The 16,616-nt window shown below is 45.3% G+C and overlaps 1 protein-coding gene across 1 annotated transcript in view; it reads left to right on the plus strand.

The window, feature by feature from the left end:
• Positions 1-16,616, plus strand: part of LOC119169944 (adenylate cyclase type 3) — a 1,227,834-nt gene that overhangs the window by 591,078 nt on the left and 620,140 nt on the right. The window contains exon 8 of the mRNA XM_075886158.1: positions 2,919-3,162. Coding sequence (XP_075742273.1) covers positions 2,919-3,162 — 244 coding nt within the window. The remainder of the gene's footprint in view (positions 1-2,918; positions 3,163-16,616) is intronic.

The raw sequence follows: 16,616 nt of genomic DNA on the forward strand, positions 1-16,616 counted from the left end.
CGAAGAAAGCGACGGTACTAGCGGCCGTTTTCCACAAAATCGAGCGAGTGCAGTGTGCAAACGGGAGTCCGCCGCCGCGGCCAACGGACTGCGCCGAGCTGCTTGCGACCGACTGACGGTGAAGCCAACTGTAATGGCGGCCTATTTTCAGTCAGCTGCGACGCTAGCGAAAGCCCCGCTAGCCCGTGCTGGTGCAATTACAGCGCGCGACATACTACAACCAAGCTCTTCACGAGAACCCGCAACGTGTTTTCGACGACTCCCAACACAACGACGAGGTCTCACTCCAATATCGTCAGCACAGAGCTCATCGCGGCGGCGAAGACAGGCGAGCACTCGCTGAGCGAGCGTACGGGAGGCCGACGGCAATGGCAGCCAACTGCCAGGCGGTCGCAAAGCACAGGCGAACTGCAGACGCCAAAGCTGACCTTTGTGATGCATTTCGTGCGTGCGACATACAACACGACCGAGCCCCTTGCCGGCAAGCGCGATCCGTATTGCACACGCGACAAGTGCAGTAGAATAAAGAATGATGACCTACTTGCCTTAGAATCCAGCGCTGTTTTCTGCCCTGAGTCGTACTGAAGTATATATTCGATAGGCCTGTTCTTCTCGGCCGCCATTTTGGCCTTCCCAACTGTTGCTGTCGTGTGTTGGTCATGACTATCTTGAAGCTAGAGGTATACAGCGCGGCGTGTTGAACTGTCGAGGCTTGCTCCAGACTTCATGGGTGCAGCGAAACGCTAAAGCAGCAGCCCACGCTCATCCAGGCGTACACACAAACACCACGTCGTAATTCTTACATTGTCGAATTCTGGCGGCCGTGGTCGAGCACCCCGAGCACGACGCTACGCAACCGCTGCCGGCAAAATACGGGGAAAGACTGAGCAAGCAGAAGAGGAGAAGGACATGTGTTCTGTGGAGAAGAAGGGCTGGTTTCTTTGGCAACGCTTTTCGCGCTGCCTGCAATGCCCGGTTGGTTCATCCCTAGTGGAGAGTAAGTGGTTTCGCGCCGCACGCTTCGCTCTGTGGTTGCTCCTCAACGGTCCATCCGTTCATTGCGCGTTCCTATTGGGCTCCGTTACCCCTTTTTCGGGTAATTTTGCCTTGGAGTGTGGCAACCTCAGAGTCTGCACTGGACCATAATAAAGTTGTTCACTCACTCACTCACGTGCCACTGTTGGCAACGTAAGAGCATAGACGTCTACGTAGAGAACCAACGTCACTGCCTTGCTGTGTACGTAGGGCCATTCATACGCGCACGTCATGCCCTCATTCTCTGGGCGTGCGCCCGCAAGAGGAAGGGGGAACAGTGTTCATCTTGAAATTGGACCCATTTTCGCGGCGCATAGCATTGAAAACTTTCAGAGACGTGATTATGAACACCTTATCTACGTATTGCTCTTCTCAGCTCAGAATTGTCAAACCTGGTGAGTGGCCCTTTAAGCCTTCTGTGAACGCAACCAGCTAAAAAAAATGTAAATTAATTAGGTCGTGTAAAGTATTATAGGGCCCCCTTAACGGCCGCCGCTGACAACAAATACTGCGAGGCTGTCACAATAATATAGAGACATACATCTTAGAGGAACCTGTGAGGTGAATTCCCGTACACCAAAAATCGTTTTGGTGCTGTGTTGAAATTGTGAACCCATATGTGAGGAACTCGCCTTTCTGCGCGTTAGAAACCTATGCACCTATTCTTCAAGTTATGACGACTTCAGCTAGCTCCTCAGTGATTTGGCAAACTACCAGTGCTGTAAAATACCTAACATTTTCGAACCCCCATCGTTTTGGAGACTTCGCAATGTCGAGTGGCCAGTGCTTTTTCGCTGCGCGCGGCGTCTTCTGGCGCTTCCTGTTTCTAGCGCTAGTGCTGAAAGGGCGTTTTCAAATGTGAGAGTCGTCGATAAAAAGGAGCGCGAGCTTTGATCATTGACAGTTATCTCGCACGGTACGCTGGTGTGTTTTACAATAAGCTTTGGGCTAAGGCTGGTACACGCAAGATAAAGGTGTTTTTGTTCAGGTATTTTCCTTGTGCGTATATGTATTGTTCTTTCAAACGTTCTTGAAAAAAATCAAATGCGCTTCGTGTGCTTTCAGTATTCAGATATGAAGCGATTTAACATTGCTTTAAGTTTTCAGAACAACGCCAAACTCTGAACTCGACATATTTGGACACAATCTGGAAATAAACTTCGATGAACATCCGCCCATTTTCAAGAAAAATAAACCAAAAACGTGGAGCTCTGCCTCCTAATTTATATAAAAAGGGTGAGGAAAAGTGGTAGTGGAAAGAAGGATGAGAGCATACTTTCATTGTGTCCTGTCATTTCACGTATTTCCTTGAAGCACGCAGGCAAAGCCATGTATGGCATAGTTAGTTCGAGGAAAGAGGTAAGAAAGAAAAGTGGGAGTAGTGGGAAGAGAGGGTGCAGCATAGGATATGAGGGTATAGTGTAGCAAAGCGATTGGACGCAAAAGTGAAATGGTGAAGAGGCATGTAGAAGAGGAGAAGAAAAAAGGTGTCAATGCAACACCAATAAACGTTTCCTTTTCCACCATGGAGGCCTACCAGGCTGCAAGGCTGGAATTCCCGCACTGGCCCGTGAACAGGAGAGTCACTGAAGCATTTACGTTCCAGTGACGCTCACAGGCTCTGCTAGTCCTGTCCACTTTTCTTGCTTCAGTGACACTCACTGGCTCTGCTTGTTCTGTCTACTTTTACTCTTGTGCCTACTCCTAAGAACACTATGAATTCGTGGAATATTGTCTCACCAAACAACCCCTCAAAACGCTATTCATGAGTTCATCGCTGAAGAACAGGTGAATCACTGTTCCACACTTACCAGAGCTGTTACAGTGAGTGCTTTATTTTTACCCTTGTTCTCGAGTGATTGCGTGACGCAAGCATTGCGCAGGGAGCTTCGTGACCACGCTCATCCGGTGAGCCTATCGTTCCGCGACTCGGAGCTGGAGCGGCAGTTCGCCAGCACCAGCGACAGCTGCAGCTGTGTCTCACTCGCCTCCTGGCCTTTGGTGGCGCTGGCGTCAGCCGCGGCCTATCCTCTTTCATCTTCGGGTCCTGCGTTCAGTGCCTACCTTACTGGCCTGGTGTTGCTGTCTGCGCTTCTCGCAATTTGTGTCCTGCCCTTCTTCGCAAAGGTAAAGTCTGCTCTGGGCAGTCTCCATGGCCAGTCGCCTACTCCCATTTGTAGTCAAACAATGGCGTTTTATTTTTTCATTTTCATTTTATTTACCCTAAAGGACTGAAGGCATTACATAGGGGGGGGGGGAGCAGATAGGTTTTTACAGAACATTTCACATAAAAACAAGAAAAATAGTGGTGTTCAATCAGTAGTGCATATAGACATGAATGGGCAGTTCATCGAAAATACGCAAGAGAACAAAAATACTCACGAAAAAATAAACTGCTAAACAACATACATGCAATTTATTCAGAAATACGAAAAAATCAATAAAAGAAAAAAAACGTTTACAAAGAGCACTTGCGGAACAAAGGTCATTCACAATTTACGTACAAATGTGGACAAGGCAGACAGAAATTAGAAGTCTTTACAAAAAAGCAATACAGTGATTCGGACATATACGTACTAATACGTTAGATTATTTATGTTATGGACTGGAATACCATTCGACGAAATTACAATGTCTCAGATTTGTAAGAGTGCGGTTAATGTTCTCAATGCATTTCAGTGTGTGGCAATGAGAACTGTTCAAGCATTTCTGAATATTTGTCAGCTTTTATTTCTTCTGCAATAAATCTCGGCAATTGATTCCAATGGATAGCCAAATGAAGATAGGATAAACGAAGTAGATCAATATGGGCGAATGGTTGACTAACTTTAAAGGAATGATCAAAGTGTGGAAAGTTTGCATTTGGCGTCGTTATCAATGAGGTAGAAAACGTTGAAGAGGTATGATTTAGCTTATGGAAGAAAATTAAACGAGACACTTTTCGTCTGCATTGTAGTGTTGCAAGGTCAATCTCTGTTGGATTTTAGATGCACTTGAATAGGGAGTATAGTCGAAGGTAATGAACCTGGCAGCTTTGTTTTGCAAGGATTATAGCCTGTTAATGAGGTATGATTGGTAAGGGCTCCAAATAATTGAACAGTACTCAAGTTGAGATCGGACTAATGAGTTGTAGGCAAGAATTTTTGTGTCTTTATTAGCTTGGCGGAGTGTTCGTCGAAGGAAATCAAGAGTTCGGATTGATTTACGCAATACCCAGTCAATATGTGTGTTCCATGTCAAATTCGAAGTTAAATAAACGCCCAAGTATTTAAATCACTCAACTGCATCGATGGTCTCCTTATGTATTGTGTAGGCGTGCAGTACTAATTGATTGCTAGTAGTAAACCGCATAAGTTCAGTTTTTTAATATTAATACTCATCTGCCAGTTCTGACACCACTCACCAAGTTTCCGCAAGCATTTATTCAGTTCATCACAATCGTTTTGGCCAAAAACAACACAATAAATAACGAAATTGTCAGCAAATAGACGAATTCTTGAGTTTACACCCATTGTGAATATCGGTAATGAAAATTAAGAACAAGGTTGGTCCCAAAACTGAACCCTGGGGTACACCGGACATGACAGGTTTGAAGTCGGAAACAACACTCTCAATCAATAACGCTTGACGCCTATCACGCAAATACTCTTGAACCAAATCAATTACCTGTGTATCTATTTGACAAGTCTTCATTTTATGTATGAAACGCATGTGACCTACCCTGTCAAAGGCTTTTTCAAAGTCAATGAAGACTTGAATGAAGTTCATGTTCATTCAACGAAGTTGTTCAATGAAGTTCATGTAAATTGTTATGAATTTCGGTAGTTAGTTCGAAAAGCTCTGTCTCGCAAGAGCGTCCACGTTGAAGACCATGTTGGCTGGAAAATAGAAGAATATTTTCAGCCATGTATTTCATTATTTGAGAGGACAGCATTCACCTATCATGGAGACGCATTGTACATCTAATTAGTGAATCTTGCTTTTTTAATTTTAACTGCGGCATAAAAGTATTGAACTGTTTAACATGACGAAATCACTACCTAACGAGAATGACACATACGATTTCAAGAATAAGTGGGGGGATGGTAAAGGGACAGCTTAAGTCGGGATAGCAGGGAAGATAAGGTAGTCGGATACTGAAGGCGACACGCAAGTCTAGTATTTGTATAGTGAAATTCCGAGCTTATTTGTCAACATTGGTAAAGCAACTTCAGCGAGTTGTTGAATTTTCATGAGGCATATGTGCCGCGTGGACAGGAACGGGAATCAATACAAAATTAGCGGACACGCCTAATGCTACTCACATCTACTACGTCCCTCTCCGACATTATGCTCGTGCACACATGATTATTTGTACAGCCGTCATTCTAGCAGGGTGCTACGTAGCTTATTGAGGAATAATTAAGGCTGCACTTATGTTAGTGAAGTTTACAACGTGTGGGACGCCCGTGCCCACAACCTTAGTTACGACGCCAGTGTTATGGATTGAAAAGCGAACACAATCGATAACTGACCATAATATTCACATGAAAGGGAAAGTTAAGCACCTATATAAAAAGACAGGCAGAGGCTAATTTCATATATGATGTACAAAACAGTGTTGCTAACTTTCTCTAGCTCTCTTCCTTAAAACATTAATGAAAACAACCCCTGTATATTGAAGAATTTTATCAGCAAACAAAAAAAAATACGCCATTGCAAATATCAGTCATTGGAACTAACGTGACGGATTATAGAGACATTGTCCGGTAGTTTATCTACATTTATAAAGTCTGTTCAACACTTCGGAAATCAATTTTCAAGCACGTGGCAACGGCCTTTCCTTATTCCAATGAGTTTCTCATTTCTCATTCTGGTTCAGTTCTTGTGCTGCTAAACCTGAAATCGAAAGCATCATGTGGTCCTAAATATTTTGCCAAAATATTACGTTCACCAGCCACACGTTCAGCCAGATAAACACTTGTTCTTGGACCTACTGTCTGCTCTCTTTATTCTCGTCATGACCCCGTGACAATATGCTAAACGTATGCCTAAGGTGACATGTTTTATCTGTTGCAAAATGTTTGGTTATTTTGTATCGACCTTCATTTTTATCTTCCATGCGGCCGAGTGACTCGAGAACAGCCCCATTCTGGCCCCCCTTTATAAAGGTAGATTGCTGAACACAAGGAAATTGCCGTCCTCTTTCGCTAACCTCGCGATGTTGAAAACTTATCGGACACATCCTAGCTACTTGTATAACCAGCTTCGTGGAAGAGCACGTTATATTGACAAACAAAAATTGAGTGACCATATACCCACGTGTTAAGTGACCATATACCCACGTTAGAGACCATATACCTTCGCGTTTAAGTGTTTAATGTGATATCGATTTTCTGTTCCTAGAGCAGACTTAGAGCACTTCGTGCGTTAAGGTTTTGCGAATTCGCTATGAACCTACTATGTGGCTTTAGGAAAACAGACGCTGCAGCGTTTGTGTCTCTTGTAGTGGGTTACCAGCTTTAAAGCACTATTATCACATGTTTTGATGTCCGATTGCAATGAGCGCTTGTACCACGCATCATTACTGCAAAATTTTATGTTGTATTGGGTAGCATGCATACAGGACGCGTGTGTTTTTAACGCATGTGTCACTTTTACTGCATTGTATGCAGATGACTAGTTTTTAAACGTATTGACAAGCAGACGCGTGGTCGTGTGACAGTACATGCGTTTGCCATGATGTCTACCCTGGTTTGATTCCCACTATGACGGGTGCACGTTAAAAAACCCCAGGTGGTCAAAATTTCCGGAGCCCTCCACTACGGCGTCTCTTATAATCATATGGTGGTTTTGAGACGTTAAACCACACAAAATCAAATCAAATCAATTCCCACTCTGACCAAGGTTTTTTTAATATTTATTTTATTTGAATCATTCTTCATTGTCTGGTCCCGCATAAGATGAATTTTTTCCCTCAAAACTAATGACGCCCACACCGACGCCGAAACTTCTGCGAAACGAGCTCTTTAACGCTATCTCGTAAATATTAAAATTGCTTAAAAAAGGATTATCGACCGCAAATATGCACGATCTTTCATTCTGTCCCAGTAACCGTCAGTAGCTACGGTAGTCTAAATATCATCTTTTTGCATTTCTGTAAAGCTTTCGAGAAAGTTCTACCCAGTAAACTTATTTTCAAACTTAGCGTAATAAGTGTACCACAAATATTTGTTCCGTGAATTTTCGCATATCTAGATAACCGTTAACAATAGGATGAGCTATGTGGTCAATACTTTGACAGTCTTCCGGTGACATTTGCCGTAACGGAGGGCCGCGTGTAAGGCCCTTTGCTTTTTTATTATACATTAAGGAGTTATTCAACATAGTAGATTGTTTGCAGATGACTCTGTTTTGTTTAAGTAAACTATCTCTACTGACAAATTCGACAATCTCAACGTCACCTATGCATTGAGTGGTGTAACAAATGCAGTATGTGCCTCAGCACGAACAAATGTGTGTGCCTTCCAGTGACTCGGGAGAAGATCCCCTATCATATACTTATGTATTAAGGTATTCGTTCCTGTAACAAATAAACTTCTACAAATACATCGATGCGACACTGACTTCTAACTTATCTTTGAGTTTTTATATTGATAAAGTTTGTTCATGTGCCTTTTTAAAACAATGTCTCCTTAATCATAAACATAAAAATGATCTGCCATACTGCTCGGCTACATTGCATTTGTGCGACCAAGTATACAGTACGCGTACATGATGTGGGTGCCTTACAGTACGTATAAGATTAACAATCTTGAGCCTATTCAAAAACAATTTGGCAGATACCACGTACCTTGGGTATCAATATTATGCTGTACATGCAGAGGGAAGGCGACCGTGCTGTAATTTTTTAAAATTTAGTGAAACGTTATGACATGACTCTAATGATATGTACAAATGTTGTACGCACAGATATGTGTTTAAATCACTTGTTTAATGTAGCGTAGCGATGCCAACAGCAACATGGTTATTAGCAACACCAGAAGCGGTAAGCCGATATGTAGCGCTTGTGCCACCGAATATGGCGACTGTTAGATAAATGAGCTTTAGTGAAAAGCGCTTCACCGCAATTGTCTTTGATTCGACGTGACGGTTGTATGATAGGACTAAGTATGTAGAGTTTAAAGTTTGGATAGCCTACACTGTAACCACAATTGACGTTTCACTAACATTACGTTCTACTTGACAAGCATTTCCGATACTTGGCGTAGCTCTATGGTAGAATAATTTATTGCCATGCAGAATGCTGAAATTCCAATTCTGCTGGCATAACATTTTTTTCTGTGTTCATTAGCTCAACGCTGCCGATGTCAGCTATAGGGGCGACATTGTTGGCGTTCATCATGCCCCAAAAAACCAAAACTAAAAACCTGCACAACGAAAAACGAAAATATATGTAAAAAACCTACTTCATGTGCAAATAAATCAAGTACATGACTGCACAATCAATGATGACCTGCACCGTTCGACTGTTCGTCCATCCATCCGTCGGTGCATCCGTGAATACTCCAGACATCATATTTTTTGGCGCGAACAGGCAGAAATAAAGAACTGTTTATGAAGAGAAGAAGACAGTGCGCAAGACAAGCGCTAAGCATCAACTGGCTTTGTTTTGGAACAACCACGGAAGGACAAGTCACCTAAAGCGCATGCGCGCAGCCGTAGCAAAGCTAATCAATCATCTATCTGAATAATCTGAACTATTTGCCGAACAAATGAATATACCTGTCAATAATACACTTTGTTCCCTTCCTCCTAATATGAAAAACTTCCAGCCACTCCTTTCCCTAGGTATCCCCGCTCTCTACCCAGAATCTTGTTCTCGCTCAGCCGTGGTGCACTCGAAATGGACTGGTAAATGCACATTAATATTTTTTCAGCGACAACTCATGTTCGCGTGCATCAGTGCATACATCCATATATCTGTCCGTCCATGCATCTTTTCATCCTTCTGTCTATCCTTTATACTATAGTCGGTGACTTCCACGTATAAATTGTGGGAACTTGGGGCCTATCGCTTCTCCCACTCGTCACTGTTTACTTCGTTGACATGCATTGTTCTTAATGCACCTAAATTAAATTCCCAATGTTTGGTTGCGCTGTTTCTTGGTCGATATAAGGTGTCAGTCACTTTCAGAGCATTGCGCTTAATTACAGTTAATCTTAACTCGACGGGACGGTTGTATCCCAGGCGTACATAAGTTGTGTTTATAAAATCAAATAGCTAGCACTGCTCCCCCAATTGTTGCTTCACCAACAATAAAGCCTGACGGCATGCTCGCGATTTTCAAGCGAGCGTGACGGCGGCACTCCAACTTGGGAGCCGGAGCAGTCGGAGGCGCTCGAAGTGGAGTACGACGCTCTGAGACGACCAACTGAACATACGTCTAGCACTCGATTTCGACCACCCGAACAAGGAGTCACTTTCCGGAGTGCTCTAGAGCGCTCTAAAACGACCACCCGAATACAGCATTACAAAGAGTTTCTCCGTCGTGCCGTCGCGTCGCGATGGCTCCAAGCCAATGTCGGCGACAAAGTGTCATTGTTGCTTGATCAAAAACTATCGCGTGCAAGCCCATATTTTCGAAAAGAACCTGAACGAGGTCGATTACATTAAGCCAAATTTATTCTTCTGTGTCAATTTTTTGTGTCACAAGGATTATTCTGTGCATATGGAACTCAATAAAGTGTTTGACAACCTTCTCTTTTTCGGAATCTTCGCTTTAATTGCGACTGGTTGTGCAAATGCGTACGCTACGACGCCTATGATGCACTTCGCAAGCCAATCTCGCATTGCAACACGCTGACATAATAGTCCAAAACTACCACCAAAACATCAAAATGAACAATCAATGCAAGATTTACAACAAAACTCAGCCGCTGTCTCGCTCTCTCACTCTCCACGTGAGATGTGAAAGTGACAAAGGTTGTCGACACCTTGCGTTCCTCGAAGTACGCGTGGATAAAAAGCATTGAGAACAAAGTGCAACCGAAGTGACGGTTACAGATGCAGCCATGTTGCTGGAAATCGTCACGCTTGCTTCCTGGTGACAAGCGATCTTTTGTAGTTGTCCAGAAACACGCGACGCGTCAAGCAATGGCTACGGATGGGCCTCCACGACAGCAAATTTTGTCTCGCACGTCGCTGTCACTCGAAAATCACGTGCATGCAGTTGGGCCTTCACGGGCAATATAAAAAGCAGTTGTGTGAGCTGGTGTGTCTCTGTAGTAGAATGCTTGATTGCCACACAAAATACTGGGGTTATATTCCTGCTGGGACTCTGGAATTTTTATATGCGAAGCCTTTCTTAGCGAACTTCGGCAACTTTGAGCGTATCTATCTATCTATCTATCTATCTATCTATCTATCTATCTATCTATCTATCTATCTATCTATCTATCTATCTATCTATCTATCTATCTATCTAGCCGCCTACGACTTTTAGCTCTCCTGGCTATTTGCATAATGGTATCAATACCAAACTTGGCATGGAATAACAGTACCATATGACTCGCAAAATTGACTAGTCATAACATGAAAATTATGAAATGTATGTCATGAATGTCAAGATTAACATTTCAAGGTCTTGCTGCTCTTGCGGTGGTTTCGCCCACATGACATGTTGCAAAACTGGTATGGTGTGACATGATTGCATGGCGAACACAAGCGACAGACCGTAACATGAAAATCATGACATGCGTGTTATGTTACAACATGACAACATGCCACGCTCATGATGCACTCTCGGCCATTTCGCTAGCGTCACATAAACAAAACTTGGTATTACGGTACGTGAATGGATGACGAAGGTATCTGACGGCTGCAAACATGATAATCATGAGATGCGTGTCAGGTAACAACATGACTACATGCCACGCTCAGGATGTGCCGGCGGCCGTTTCGTTAGCCTCACTTATACCGAATTTGGTACTACGGGACGTGAATGGATGACCAAGGTATAACACTGGTGTGAACATGATAAACATGAGATGCATGTCATGTAACACCATGACTACATGCTACGCTCGTGATGCGGTCACGGCCGTTTCACTAGCTTCACATGTACCAGATTCGGTATTACGCGACACGAACGGACGACATAGGTAAATTACACATCCAAACATGATAATCATGACATGCGTGTCATGTAGCGACATGACTACATGCCGCACTAACGATGCGCTCGCGACCATTTCGCTAGCTTCACATATACCAAATTTGGTATTACGTGACGCCAATGGATGACGAAGGTATGTGACTGGTGCAAACATGATAATCATGAGATGCGTGTCATGTGAAAACATGACGACATGCCACAGTCAAGGCGCCAATACATTTCAACGAGACGCAGTGCGCGTGCTCGCCGGCGTTGCCATGCCAGGCGCCGGTCCTGCCATACACACGCAGGCGCGCGCCGCGCTACGTTGCTTTGACGCATGTGCGTTTTAGCGCATCCGGCATCCCTTCGTGACAAAAAGAGGGAACGCATCGGTGCGAAATGCAGCATGTCGCATTTCGCACCGGTTGCCGTCGGGCTGCGCCGACGAACACTGGTCGCGCCTGGCGTTAGACTATATACTCTGTTCCAGAAGTTCCGTGCAGCAGAGCCGAGGCTACAAGGCCGTCGAATGCAGGTTGTTGCGAAGCGAGATGTAGTGCCCCATATACGTAGCCTGTTGTTTGTCCTCGTGACTTTTGCAAGTGGTCTCGTTGGAGGATTTCTACTTGAAGGCTTCTCTGCGCGTTGTAGTTGTGATTTGTATGACTACTTTGTCGCATTTTCTGTAATAAAGAAAGAGTTCTTGCTTGTACGTGGTATAGCATGCAAATGACGAAAGAAATAACGCTGTTGTGGCTCGTATGTGTTATTTTTTTACTTATAAAGTACGAAACGAATAGTGCGACACTGTCTAAACTTTTGTGAGTCGTCCGCACAGCCCGAGCGTTCACAGTGCCGCGGAGGACCCAGTCTTGGATTGTGATTAGTCCGTGGTGACAGATTTGGTCCCTCCTGTCACACTGGCAGCGCCTGGTTCACCTGTGCGATATTGTTCCCGGATCAGCTTTTACGCCAAGGGAGCAAAGCAGCTAACTCTAAATGTGTGCGGGACACTGCGTAAGTAGGGCGGCAGAAATGCAAGCATGAGCTCTCTCATTAAGAGAACGGCTGGCTTCACCAACGTGAGCGAGCGTGCGCTGTACAAGTGGGTAGCTGAGCACGATGAGCATGGCGAGGCACGATAAGCACGGCAAGGCACCGGGAGTAGAGCCATATTTCCTATCGAACGCGAGCGGCACTTCGCATGCCCATAGGCATGCGTATACGAAATCTGATGAAGCGTGGTGCTTTCGTATTCAATTTGGCTAGTGCGGCGCTTTCCACCGAAACATGAGGCACTGAACCCTATCCTTGAAATGTCTACGTGCAAGTATCTCGAAGACGCGCGCTTTTACGGTGCCGAGCAGAATATTTAACCGGTTTCACCATTACAGCTAATCTCATGGCGCAGTTGCACAGTGTCCCGAGACGCTCTTGCCGCTTTCGCTGCAGCATACGTCGCTAGCAGGCGACAGGGCGTGGAAGGACACACATAGATGTGCTCGGCCTCCTGATTGGTTGAGAGGGCCTGTAGTATCCACAGTACTGCACGCAACTTCTGGCACAGAGTATAGAGTGCTCGCTTTTGCTAAAGTAGCGTTGTCGTGCCCGCGTGCGCCCGCGTCAACGCTGCATTGGAGTATATTGGGCCCTTCATGATGCAGTCGCGTCCGTTTTGCTAGCACCGCATATAACAAATTTGGCGTAACGTAACGTCAATGGATGCCAAAGTATATGACCGGTGCAAAAATGATAATCCCGACATGCGTGGCATGTAAGAACATCACAACTTACCACGCTCATAGCGTTCTCGTGGCCATTTCGCTAGATCCACTTGTACAAATTTGCTATCACGTGACATGAATAGATGACGAAGGTAAACAACACATCCTAGCGTGATAATCATGACACGGAAGTCATGTACGGCATAATTTACCTCCACCTCGTAACGTTGTGTTGATTTTAAAGTGACATATCAACATTTCTCTTTCGTGCTTCGCATATCATCGATTCCCACTGTAGGTGGGATCTACCAATATTTTGTCAAGACATGACGTCCGAGTAGATATTCCGGCAAAGACAAGTTGTCCACTTTATTGTCCAAAGTATATAGACGAGTCCCGAATCACATACATCTCCAGCAAGATAGATGCAATGGCAGTCATATTTATAATTGTGTATCAAGTATCACCGGTGTCATCTACTCCATACCCTTGTCATGCAATCGTGTATACGTGGGTCAGACAGGTTGCTGTCTAAATGTGAGACTTCGAGAACATTTCAATTCCCTGAAAGACCACTCCGGCCTTCATTTAGCAGCCTACTGTAGGGAATGCGGCTGCGTGCCGCTCTTTGACGACACTTCTGTATCTTCGGCATAAAAACCAAAAAGTGCGCGAGCTTATTGAGGCTGCGCATATTCGCAAAATGTCTGAGTCGTGCGTCAGTGTTCCTTCTGTGACCATACACAATAAGGAGTTGACCTGTCTAGGTTTTGCATGACGTGCATGCTTTTCTGATGTTGCCCAGTTTCGTCGATTTGGCGCCTCGTCCTATCTTCTCCTTTCCCTTGGCCCTCCCTTGCTTTTTATTCTGTCCTGTATATATTGCCTCGGTATTGCAATAAAGCTTCAGTTGATGGTCTGCGGTTGTCTGTCCTTTTTCTCTCCTTCATGTTTCTGTCTGTTTTTCAGTACACTTATGGATCAGTACCAGCTTGCCAAACTAGCCATTCTTCTGTACTTACAGCTACAATGAACGCGTATTGGCGTCTCTGTTGTTACTTCGCTGTGTCTGAAAAGCGCACTCTTTTTGCAAACGGAGATTGTGCAGCAAGTGCAGTGACCAATGTGCGCGCGGTAACTACTACAGAATCGTTCCGGTGGAAGTTCAAGGAGTACGATTCTCCCACCCCGAGATAAGCGCGTGCACGCGTTAGCGTCCACACCCTCCCCACGGCTCTCCACAGGGCAAAGTACGCGTGGGAGAAGAGCGCGCCACCGCCAAGTCGTGACGATCTGGCAACGCTAGAGATACTGTATACGCTATACCTTTTTAGTAGCAGAGTTGCGCATACCTTTTCCTTCCGCCGCTTGCGCCTCTATTCGGCGAGCGCTGTCACGTGGAGCAAAATGATGTCAAATGTTCAATATCATGAGGCGAAGCCAACTTTACGTTCACGATGGCGTGGCGCCCGCGCGTTGTCTGCCCTCGCCGGCTTCAGTCTCATGGTGACAGCTATTAAGAGCTTCAGCTTGTACATGTACAATATGCGTTACCATATTACAGGGTAAAATGAGCGCATGCGCGGGTCTCTACATAATGTGAATCTTTACGCAACATAAACTACCCGCCAAGTAGGCTTTACGTTTGCGGCACTATTTCGCAAATTGACCTTTGTTCGTAGAAACTGGCAATACCGTATTGTAGGCAAGACTGTTGACGTTTTCTCTGAAGAATTTTTACTTGCCTCCTGAAGTCCTACGTCTCTTTAGCGAGCTTACTCCGTCTACAGAACATGCGAACAGGCTTCGCCGTATCCTTCGCTCCAAAGCTTGGCGACAGGTCCGCTTTTACACAGAATGCCTTCACAGCGCGAATTTGAAGCAGGCACCAAAAGTACCGGGCGAGAAGTTCCTTCGCCGATATCTTCGCTTAGCACGTCAATCAGCTGAGTTTTCGTAGGGCCAGCTTCTACCTTGGCTGCCAAAAAGAAAAAGACGCTGACGTACCCCACCAGCACAAGAAGTCGTCATCCTTGGAGACGCTGTTGTTGCTTCTGGTGTAAAAAAAGTGTTGAAAATGGACAGGAACTTTGTGAACATTCAAATCTGGACAATGTGGAGCTGCTTAGCCTTGTAAGAAATACCGTTGGACGAGCGAAATATGACGAAATCGGTCGACTCGTCCAGGAGGTAGTCTAGCGCCTTCCGCAAGACGTCAAAACGGCTTGACAACAGTCTAGTGCATCGTCGCCAGTCTACGAAGGGCCGATATCAAGCTTCTCCAATCTGATAACGAAGGAGGGTCTGTGTCATATTTGCAAGATTGGCAACATTTGCATATTTGCAGCGCTCTTTCTGTCTACTCTGTCCATTTTCCTTTGTTCGCGCGCTTAAACAATCTTGCAAATATGACTACGCACCAACTAGCCCAAGCTTCCACTCTTTTGAGGGTCTGTGCTTACGCCGAAGCATTTGTATGATTGATTAATTTGATTTTCATACACAGATACACAAGGACACAGAGGAAAGAGGGAGAGAGCAAGCTGGCAACTGCCACTTGTAGGGGCACAACGCCTGCTAGAGGTGTTGTCTGTCTGTCTGTCCGTCCATCTGTTTGTGTATATGTCTGTCGACTGTCTGTCCGTCCGCATGTCCGTATGTCCGTCTGTTTGTATGTCGGTGCATCCATCGCTCTATACATCTAGTGAACACTCTAAGTACTACCATCGCGCGTCTCTTCATCATATATTCACCAGATACAAGTACCACCATCGAGCGGAAATTCCAAGGAATAAAACTAGAGGCGGCGGCCACATACAGGAGATGCATGACTAGGTAACTATACGCACGACCCATGGCTTAATAAGCTTCGCCGCTAAAACGACTGCTTGCGCTGCACAATCGTTCACACATCTCCATATATAGGCACTTGATCGTGCGTTAGGAATTCAGTCAAGGCAACGCCTCCTAGAAAAGTTATGCCTGGAACGTGAGCCGCGAACGTGCCACCCTACACTCGGATTTTACCCTCCCCCTCTAGTACGGAGGTGAACGTCTGTGGCGGTCACACAGTAATGCTCTCACAATCGCCTCCGAGCAGCTGTGATGTCACGTGACAGAACTGTACGGTAATGTCAGCTGACAGAGTGGTATGGAGGCAAGCGGTCCCACGCGGCGCATGGTCGCAACACGTGGTAGGAGGCATGGCCTGCAAGATTTTCTGCTGGCAGCCAGCTTTCAATTGAAGACAGAGCCACGTTCGAGGCATAGTTTTTCAATGAGGCGTTGTTGAAGGGCGTCATTACTTGGCTTTCGCTCGACATTAGAGGCAACGCTTCTCTTGCAATCAATAAACTAGAATAATAAAAACAAAATACCAAATAAGCATCCGAAACCATACCAAATTACGCAGCATTCACGCCATACCTCTCCCCCCCCCGCCCCCACTCTGCGACGCATTTACTCGAATTTTCTCGGTGGATAGATGTGGGCGGCATTTTCCGATGTGATTCGTTTCTTAGTTGGACTATGTCAGGCCGGCGGCGTCCGCACGCTCGCAGTTGTTGTCTCTTCGCTCTCACTCGCTCCCCTACAGCAACAGCTGCGGGTGCGCCATGAAAGAAGAAAAAGAAAGGAGGGAGCATTATTCTTACGAGTGAAGCCCACCTTGTCGGCCCAGCACATCATCAAAACGTCACAGCTTGCGGTAGGGTTTAGT

The sequence above is a fragment of the Rhipicephalus microplus genome, chromosome 2 (assembly GCF_043290135.1).
Source record: "Rhipicephalus microplus isolate Deutch F79 chromosome 2, USDA_Rmic, whole genome shotgun sequence".
Classification (NCBI taxonomy): Eukaryota; Metazoa; Arthropoda; class Arachnida; order Ixodida; family Ixodidae; genus Rhipicephalus; species Rhipicephalus microplus.